At 63.6% G+C, this 9,054-nt stretch overlaps 1 protein-coding gene and 1 long non-coding RNA gene across 4 annotated transcripts; one reads left to right on the top strand and one right to left on the bottom strand.

Moving 5' to 3' along the window:
* Positions 1 to 2,156: 2,156 nt before the first annotated feature.
* LOC309624632 lies at positions 2,157 to 6,992 on the bottom strand. 2 transcript variants are annotated; one of them, XR_014242063.1, is made up of 5 exons: positions 6,296 to 6,985; positions 5,693 to 5,832; positions 4,952 to 5,229; positions 4,518 to 4,601; positions 2,160 to 3,816 (listed from the first exon to the last, which is right to left on the bottom strand). It is a non-coding gene; the product is annotated as an uncharacterized lncRNA (long non-coding RNA). The 2 variants fall into 2 exon arrangements; XR_014242062.1 differs by having other exon boundaries at positions 2,157 to 3,816; positions 4,518 to 5,229; positions 6,296 to 6,992.
* LOC309624627 (thimet oligopeptidase-like) lies at positions 5,841 to 8,535 on the top strand. 2 transcript variants are annotated; one of them, XM_082382913.1, is made up of 4 exons: positions 5,841 to 6,037; positions 6,142 to 6,270; positions 6,899 to 7,035; positions 7,249 to 8,535. In XM_082382913.1, the coding sequence occupies exons 1-4, from the start codon at positions 5,893 to 5,895 to the stop codon at positions 7,402 to 7,404; spliced, it is 567 nt and encodes a 188-aa protein (XP_082239039.1). In that variant the 5' UTR covers positions 5,841 to 5,892; the 3' UTR covers positions 7,405 to 8,535. The 2 variants fall into 2 exon arrangements, with proteins under 2 accessions (XP_082239039.1, XP_082239038.1); XM_082382912.1 differs by having other exon boundaries at positions 5,844 to 6,037; positions 6,899 to 8,535.
* The last annotated feature ends 519 nt before the right edge of the window (positions 8,536 to 9,054 follow it).

The raw sequence follows: 9,054 nt of genomic DNA, 5'->3' as shown, positions 1-9,054 counted from the left end.
GTTTCATGGGCTACATGGTGGTCCCGGGCCTCTAGAATCTGGCAGCTGAATCTGCTCACGTAAGTTGTCCTGTGGGGATGCTTTTCCCCCTATGTGTCCAGCCCGGGGCCCTGCTGTCTTGGCCCGTCCTCCCGGCTGAGAAGGTGAACCCCAGCTCCCTGGAGCAGACACTCAGAGCCCTGGTGATCGGACTCATGGCTGACGGGGCTGGAGCGGCGGCTGGACATGTGTGGCCAGCCTGGTGGTGTTTGGCCCCGTCTGCAGTTCCCGTTCCAGCTGAGAAAGAGCCTCCCTGTGCTATTTTCTCCTGCTTGTGTAAGGATCCCCGGTGTCATTTGACAGAAATGTAGATGATGTTTTCTTTCTCTCTTTTCTCCCTGCTTCCTCTCCTCCCTCTCTGCCTCCCTCTCTCCCTGTCCCTCTTTCCCTGTTCTGCTCTCCCTCTACCTCTTTCCCTCTCCCTCTCTCTCTCCATCTGACTCTCCCTCTCCCCCTCCGTCTCTCCCTCTCCCTCCCTCTCCCTATCTCTCTTTCCTCTCCCTCTCTCCCTCTTCCCTCTCGCTCTCCCTCTCCCTCCTCCCTCTGCCTCTCCCTCTTCCCTCTCCCTCTCTCCCTCTGCCTCTTTCCTCTCCCCGTTTCCTCTCCCTGTTTCCTCTCTGTTTCCTCTCCCTCTTCCCTTTCCTCTCTCCCTCTCCCTCTCTCCCTGTGCCTGTTTCCCTGTCCTTGTTTCCTTGTTCCGCTGTGCCTCTACCTCTTTCCCTCTCCCTCCCTCCCTCTCCCTCCACCTCCTTCCCTCTCTGGAGAGGGAAGGAGGTGGAGGGAGAGGGAGAGAGAGCAGGAGAGGGAGGGGGAGAGGGAGAGAAAGGGGGAGAGGGAGACAGGGATAGAGGGAGGGAGGGAAAGACATCTCTCCCTTCCTCCCTCTATCCCTCTCTCCCTCCCCTCTCCCTCTCCCTCCCTCTCTCCCGCTCCCTCCCCCCTCCCTCTCCCTCTAACTTTCCCTCTCCCTCCGTCTCTCCATCTCCCTCACTCCCTCCCAGAGAGGGAGAGATGAGATGGAGGGAGAGGCAGAGACAAGGGAGAGGGAGAGAGGGAGAGGGAGAGGGAGGGGGAAGAGAGGGAGAGAGAGAGATGTCTCTTCCTCCCTCCCTCTCCCTCTCTCCTCCTTCTCTCTCTCTCTCCCTCACCCTCTCTCCCTGGCCCTCCCTCCATCACTTTCCCTCCTTCTCACTCTCCCTCCCTCTCCCTCCCTCTCCCTCTCCCTCTCTCCCTCCCAGAGAGGGAGAGACAGAGGGAGAGGGAGAGGGGGGAGAGAGGGACACGGAGAGGGAGGGAGGGAGACAGAGAGGAAAGCAGGCACCCTCTCTCCTTCTCCCACTCCCTACATCCTTCTCCGACTCCCCCTCTCCTTCGCTCCCTCCCTCTCCTCTCCCTCCGTCTCTCCCTCTCCTTCCCTCCCTCTAGGCGAGGAAGAGGAAGGGAGGGAGAGGGAGAGAGGGAGGTGGAGGGAGAGGGAGAGGGAGAGAAGTCTCGACCTCCTTCCCTCTCCCTCCCTCGCCCTTTCCCTTCCTCTCTCCCTCTCCCTCCCTCCCTCTCCCTCTCTGTCTCTCCCTCTCCCTCCATCTCTCCCTCTCCCTCACTCCCTCCCAGAGAGGGAGAGATGGAGGAAGAGGCAGAGACGAGGGAGAGGGAGAGAAGGAGAGGGACAGATGGAGGGAGAGGGAGAGGGAGGAAGAGGGAGAGAGGGAGATGGAGAGGGAGGGGGGAGAGAGGGAGAGAAGAAGGAGAGAGGGAAAGGGAGGGAGGAAGAGACCTCTCTCCCTCTCTCCCCGCTCCCTCTCCCTCTCCCTCTCTCCCTCTCCCTTGTCTCTGCCTCTTCCTCCGTTTCTCCATCTCTGGGAGGGAGTGAGGGAGATGGAGAGACGGAGGGAGAGGGAGAGTTGGAGGGAGAGGGAGAGGGAGGAGAGGGCGGAGAGGGAGGGAGGGAGAGGGAGAAAGGGAGGGAGAGAGGGATAGACGGAGGGAGCGAAAGATGTCTCTCCCTCTCTCCCTCTATCCCTCTCCCTTCCTCAATCTCCTCCCTTTCCCTCACCCTCCATCTCTCCATCTCCCTCACTCCCTCCCAGAGAGGGAGAGATGAGACGGAGGGAGAGGCAGAGACAAAGGAGAGGGAGAGAGGGAGAGGAAGAAGGAGGGGGGAGAGAGGGAGAGAGAGAGATGTCTCTTCCTCCCTCCATCTCCCTCTCTCCTCCTTCTCTCCCTCTCTCCCTCATCCTCTCTCCCTCTCCCTCCCTCCATCACTTTCCCTCCTTCTCATTCTCCCTCCCTCTCCCTCTCCCTCTCTCCCTCCCAGAGAGGGAGAGACAGAGGGAGAGGGAGAGGGGGACAGGGAAAGAGAGACAGGGATGGAGGGAGGGAGAGAGAGAGGCAGAGAGGGAAAGGGGTGGAGGGAGGGAGAGAGGGAGGCAGAGAGGGACAGGGAGAGAGGGAGAGGGAGAGAGGGACAGGGAAAGAGAGACAGGGATGGAGGGAGGGAGAGAGGGACAGGGCAAGAGGGACAGGGAGAGAGGGAGGGAGAGAGGCAGAGGGAGAGATGGAGGGAGAGGGAGAGTGAGGGGCAGGGAGGTAGAGGGAGGGAGGGAGAGAGACAGGGAGACAGACAGGGAGAGAGGGAGAAGGGCTGATGGGGGTTCCCTCCCCCTCCCATCCTCTCCCCACTGCTTTCTCTTTTTTCTGCTTCAACAAACACCAGGCGCCTTTTAGATCAGCCCTGAAGTCAACGTTGATGCTTGGACGGCCTGACCTCCCTGCTGCCTTCCAGCCCAGGACCACAGCTGGGAGATGAAGTCTGCGGGGCCCTGGGCGGCGGCGGCGGGCTGCACAGACAACTCCTCTGACGCCCAATCTCTCCTCCTTTACGAGGCAGCCGCCAGCTCCCCTCCCTGACTCCCCAACATTTGGGGCTTTTTAAATATGTGTCGATAATGCCATGAGCTACTATTTAACTTTTCCACGAGGACCCATCTCCCGAAATGCAGTGGTTTTCAGGCTTGGCTGCACTAGACAACCCCCAGGGAAGGGAGAGACCTCTGTACCTCCCTCTCTCTCCCTCTCCCTCCGTATCTCCTTCTGGCTCTCTCCCTCTCCCTCTCCCGCTCCCTCTCCCTCTGGGGTGATGCCCGATGAGCTCAGATTCGCAGATGTTCCCCCCATCCCCTCTCTGTGCCTTGCGTGGGGCCTGGGCCTTCTCACTGTGGGCGGGGTACGGCCTTGACATTCAGACATTGGTTCCTGCAAGGACACTTGCGTTTGGTCCATACCCCGTGTGTGGCTGCAGTCTGGGCTTCTCCCTTTTAGCATCTTCAGTAGATGGGGGCTGTGCACGAGCCCTTCATCTTCCCCGCAGACACCACTGGTGCTTGTTCGGCCTCGCGGGTGATGCGGGGGGCACGGGGGACAGTCCTGTGTCCCGACCTTCTTGGACTGCAGACAGGCCACGTTGGTCCTGTGGAGAGTGGGGGCTCCCAGGAGAACCCCACCGCAGACCTGGAGAGGTGGCCCCAGAGAAGGTGGCGTACGCCTGGGGCCGGGCCTCACCAGCCAGCCCTGGGCCACCTGCAGCAACAGGCCTCTCGCCGTCCAGGGGCTGGGTGTTCGGGCGCCGTGGGCATGAGCTGCTGTCTGCATGGCAGCCGAGTTTGTATTGTTGAGCCCGGGGAGGCCCCTGGGTGGCTCTTGGAGAGCCTGGTCGCATTTCTTCCTGCCCTTGGCCTTAGAGCTCATCACGGTTCACGCTGTTTCTGGTTCCAAAAGGACCTGTGTTCATAAAGACCACGTGTTAGGACAGCACCAAAGTGTCTAGAAATCCGGGCCAGGAGGAGGAGGGAGGGGGATTGGCTGTGCCCGCCAGTGGCCTGAGAGCCCTGGCCGCCCGCAGAGACCTGGCCCGGGGCTCGTGGGGAGGGCGTAGCCCACGATCCCCAGCGCTGGCCGTCTCTGGGTTCCAGGAGAACTGCGCGATCCTCGGGGAGCTGGTGAGGCTGCAGGCTCAGAAGTCCCGCCTGCTGGGGTTCAGCACGCGTGCCGACTCCGTGCTGGAGATGAACATGGCCAAGACCAGCCAGCTGGTGAACACTTTCCTAGGTAACCCCGCCTCCCTGAGTCCCAGTGGGGACGGGAGTAGGCGGACCTTGACTGGACGTGGTGCTGCCTGAGACCCCACTGTGTCAGCCCTTGGGGGTCGCCTTCCCCAACCCTTCATTCTGCCTCGAGGGGCGTGGGGTGGGGGGCGGCTGGGGGGCTGCCACAGGGACATAGCCGAGCCTCTCCCCTCCGCCCGCAGATGAGCTGGCCCAGAAGCTGAAGCCCCTCGGGGAGCAGGAGCGGCCGTGATCCTGGAGCTAAAGAAGGCCGAGTGCCAGAGGCGGGGCCTGCACTTTGACGGGCCCATCAACGTCTAGGACCTGCGCTACTACATGAACCAGGGGGAGGAGACGCGCTACCACGTGGACCAGTACCTGCTCAGTGAGTCCTTCCCCATGCAGGGGGTCACGCGCGGGCGGCTGGGCATCTCCCAGGAGCTGCTGGGGCTGACCTTAGACCTGGAGAAGGGCGCCAACATGTGTCACGAAGATGTGAGGCTCTACACGGTCCGGGACGTGGCCTCGGGCAAGGTCATCCATCGGCAAGTTCTACCTGGACCTCTACCCTCGGTGCATGCGTGGGGGAACCTGTCGGCCATGGGCCGGGGCTCCTCTGTGGAAGCGGGGCCTCACCAACGTCCCTCTCCAGGGAAGGGAGGTCCGGGCACATGGCCTGCTTTGGCCTGCATCTGGGCTGCCTGCAGCAGGATGGGAGGTGCCAGATTGCCATCGCGGCCATGGTGGCCAACTTCACCAAGCCTATGCCCAACCCGCCCTCCCTGTTGCAGCATGATGAGCTGGAGACCTACTTCCATGAGTTCTGGCAAGCGATGCACCAGCTCCGCTCCCAGGAGGGTGCGGGCGCGGGGCTGCAGGCAGGGGTCGGGGAGGGCCCGGGCTCTCCCGTGGTCCTCAGGCAGGCCCTCGCCACGGGATTCTTCCACTGATGTCACCCCGCACGTGGCGACGCCCTCGGTGTCAGTTTCCTTCATCAAACCCCACTCACTGGGCGCTTACGCAACAGAAGTGGATGTCCTCCAGACTCTGGAGGCTGGAAGCCCCAGATCAAGGAGTCAGGACTGATTACCTGCATGTTAAATACATGTATTCAAGAGTTGCCTTCAAAAAAGACAAACGACAAGAAAGGCACGTTGCCTGCGAGTCTGGGGACAGCCGGTGATGAGAACCAGAGGGTAGGCTCTGGGGCCGGGAGCGCCGCGCCCTGTGAGGCCCTGGGGCTGCTGCCAGTCTCGGTGGAGGCTCAGCAAGTCCCAGTGACTTTCCCACGGGGGGGTCCCCAGCTGAGCGTCTGGGCCCGGACCCAGTGTTCGTTCACTCTTCCTGCGGTCAGCGCTTCGTCCTGAGAGCGATGCTCTCACAGGCTGCACCGGAGGGCGTGGGGACAGTTTACTGAGCTGTGCAACCGTCACTACTGCTCTGTTTTGGAACATTTCCCTCACCCCAAAAATGTCCCTCACGCCCTTAGTTATCGTTCCCTCCCCTCCCCTGCTCCTGACAACCAGGAACCCACTCTGACTCTGTGGATCTACCTGTTCTGGATGTTTCCCCTCAGTGGGGTCACACCCTGTGTGTCCTTCTGTGTCTGACTTCTCTCCCTGAGCATCGTGTTCTCAGGGTGCATCCTCGTGGCAGCGAGTGTCAGGGCTTCACACCTTTGCGTGGCTGAGGGCTGGAAAAAAGACAAACGACAAGAAAGGCACGTTGCCTGCCAGTCTGGTGACAGGCGGTGATGAGAACCAGAGGGAAGGCTGTGGGGCCGGGAGCGCCGCGCCCTTTGAAGCCCTGGCGCTGCTGCCAGTCTCGGTGGGGCACGGGCAGAGCCATCCCCCAGGAGCTGCTGGACAAGCTCATCCAGTCCCGGCTGGCCAACCCCGGTGCGGCCGGGCCGAGGGAAAGGAAAGGGGCTCCCGGACCGCCCGGCTGAAAGCACGGCCTGGACACAGTGCCAGCCCCCCGTCTCCTTCCTCCCGCCCTCCAGGCCTCTTCAACCTGTGCCAGATCGTCCTGGCCAAGGTGGACCAGGCCCTGCACACGCAGACGCCCGCGGACCCGGCGCAGGAGAATGCCCGCCTCTGCCAGGAGATCCTCGGGGGCCCAGCTACGCCAGGTAGCCAAGCGCGCGCCGGGCCCACCTTAGCGGTCGGTTGGCAGCTACTGCCCAGGTCAAGAGGATCCTCTGGTGGTGTGTGAAGGGGGACCGACTGACGGGCTTTGGCCGAGGCCCGCTGACCCCTGGCCTCTTCCTGCCTGGGTTCCTGGGCTGGTCCCTCCAGCTGTGGCCCGCCGAGTCCGAGGGTGGGGTGGGCGTATCAGCACGTGCTTTCTGGAGAGCCTGGAAGAGGCAGGAGAGGGCTTCATAGCCCGGACGAAACTCGTCGACGAGGTTTGCCTGTGCGTGTCGGTGCGGACACGCGGTTCACTCCCTCGTGAGCGCTTTCACCCGCACTCTCCCCGTGCTGGAGGGCGAGCCCTGACTCATCCCTTGGAGCCTCGGGCAGCTGTCCTTGTAAGAGGCTCAGGGGTGAACCCTCGTGAGCTTCAGCAGAAAGTCGGCAAAGATTGATCTGTGTCCCTCCACTGAGTTGCCCGCAAGGTCCCCGTTTTCTACAAGTGTTGGGCCAATACTCCCTCTAGTGGCGGGGGACTCAGACAGGGCTGCTTTGAGGCCCCCGCTCTGGGGAAGGGGCACGGAGCGGCCAGGGGGCCGGGCAGGAACCTCTCCGCGTGTGTCCCAGGGACCCACCTGCCTGCGACCTTCGGCCACCTGGCAGGAAGCTACAACGCCCAGTCCTATGGCTACCTGTGCAGCAAGGTGTACTCCACGGACACGTTCCACACACGCTTCAAGCAGGAGGGCGTCCTGAGTGGCAAGGTGAGAGGCCGTCCTGCCGCGCAGACCAACACGGAGGTCCTTGGCCTGGGCCTAGATGCTCATGCCGCCTGCCTGGACCTGCCAGGCTCTGAGGGCCCTGTCCTGGACCTCCTGCTCCCCTGCCCTTTGTTGAGTCAGAGCAGAGGTGGCCACACCCACACCCTCAGTGAAGGGGGTGCTCCACCCTCCTGCAGCCCCACCCCCTCTCTGCAGGTTGCCATGGACTACAGAAGCTGCATTCTGAGGCCAGGGGGCTCCGAGGATGCCAAGGGCATGGTGACGCTCTTCCTGGGTTGCGACCCCACGCAGGACGCCTTCCTCCTGAGCAAAGGGCTGCAGGTTGAGGGCTGCAAGCCGCCGGCCTGCTGACGGCACGGGGTTTTGCCCACCCAGGCGGGCCGGGTGCCTTAGCGCCCCGTTGGGGCGGGGGAGGGGCCGCGTGTCCTCCCAGCCCCTGAGTCCCCAGCGGCCGGCCTAGGCCAAAAGTCTCCACCTGGAACTGTCTGGAGAGCCTGGCGTCAAGGCTCCCCCTTGTTGCACTAATGCAATCCCTTCCTGGGGAGCTTTCCTGGTAACAAAACGGTTCTTTGAAAACGTAGCCATTAATAAAAAGACTCCACTCCTGGTCTCTGCCTGCCGTCCCTTCCACCACAGGAGTGGCATGGGGGCCGTCACACTGGGGGGAGTTCTGACCTTGGTCGGGGATCAGCCCTGGGGCCGTGGTGACGCGTCTGGGTCACTGGGAGACGGCTGAGCTGTGGGGTGAGTTCAGACGGGGATGGTGCCCCGCACCCCGACCGGGCAGGCTCTCCAGTGAGGGGGTGTCAGTTTCCTGCCGGCCTCCTGCCCATCAGTGTTTGGCATCTCGGGGGCTGTGACTGGGTGCAGCCGGTTCTGGCGGTGGGCACAGCTGCGGGAAGCCCAGCTGTGGCTGTCCCTGTCCCCGAGTCCTGTCCTCCTGCTCACGGCCGGCCGGCTGGCTCCCTCCGCTCATCGGCAGCTGCTGAAGTCTGGACCACAGCAAGGGGCCGCCTTCCTGGGTCCTAGCGATTCTTCCCAAAGGCCTTAGGGATGCGGTTTGGTGGCAGTAGGAATTCAGAGAGGGTGCTGCCCCACTGGAGCGCTAGGGTGGGTCTGGACCGTCCCGTGTGTCCTTCCCTGGCCTTTGAGCTCCTCGGGAGCCCTGCCTCTGGCCCTTCGCCCCCACAAAGGACGCCAGGCAGCGGAGCGAGGGCGCGAGCAGTGCCCCGACCTTCTCCCCGTGGCCCAGGCGGGCAGGCCGTGCCACGCTCTGTCCTCCCCTCAGCCTGCGAGCCCGTTCTCACCCACCCTGGCCAGTCGGCTGTGGACCAGGCTGTGGTGTCTGCCCTTCTGCAGACACAGCTCAGCTCCCTGCACCCACTTCTGTGCCTTCTGTGTTCTGGGCTGGTCGCAGGCCCAGAGCCGGTGGGCAGGCACCCCGTGGCCGGGAGGGCTGTCCGTGTGAATTCCCTGGGGCTTGAAAAGGAGCACAGCCGGCCTTCCATCAGGCACCTCTTGATGGATATGGAAGGGGCGTGTCGGGGCCTGGGGGCTGCTCATCTCCCCGTGCACCGAGCCCCCTGATGGTCCCCGTGCAAAATCCAGGTGTGGCGTTGGCACCCCAGCCGTGTGCCGGGCAGTCTGTGGCGGGCGCCACAGGCCTCGGGCTGGCGGGCCACAGGGTTCCCGAGCGGCAGGTCAGGACTGAGAGGGTGAGGCCTTTCCCCGGGTCCAGGGCCCAGGCTGACGCCGGCTGGAGGCCCCTCCGCTCACCGCCCGCACCCCCAGCCCCTGCCCTCACGTGAGCCCCCAGGGCTGAGCTCAGGTGCTGCATGCCCAGGCTCTCCGGCAGCCCAGCCCGTTCCCCCTCCTCCGAGGTCACTGAAGGCCTGGGAGGCAGGTGGCCCCACGGAGACCGCTGTTCCCCGAGCCCTGGGCAGGGGGCAGGGAGGACGGGCACACGGCCTGCAGGGGTGTGGGCGCCGGGGCAGCCGGAGC

Source organism: Balaenoptera borealis (assembly GCF_965194805.1).
Source record: "Balaenoptera borealis genome assembly, chromosome: 2".
In the NCBI taxonomy this organism is placed as follows: domain Eukaryota; kingdom Metazoa; phylum Chordata; class Mammalia; order Artiodactyla; family Balaenopteridae; genus Balaenoptera; species Balaenoptera borealis.
The sequence above is the reverse complement of the archived record's forward strand: the minus strand, read 5'-3'. Positions and strand labels throughout refer to the sequence as shown.

Excerpts from the sequence above, each read along its gene's own strand:
- LOC309624627 (XM_082382912.1), top strand. The coding sequence starts at position 5,893 with ATGAGAACCAGAGGGAAGGCTGTGGGGCCGGGAGCGCCGCGCCCTTTG. Across the intron at positions 6,038-6,141 it reads GTCCCGGCTGGCCAACCCCG|GCCTCTTCAACCTGTGCCAG; the intron begins GTGCGGCCGGGC and ends CCCGCCCTCCAG. Across the intron at positions 6,271-6,898 it reads CGGGGGCCCAGCTACGCCAG|GGACCCACCTGCCTGCGACC; the intron begins GTAGCCAAGCGC and ends CGTGTGTCCCAG.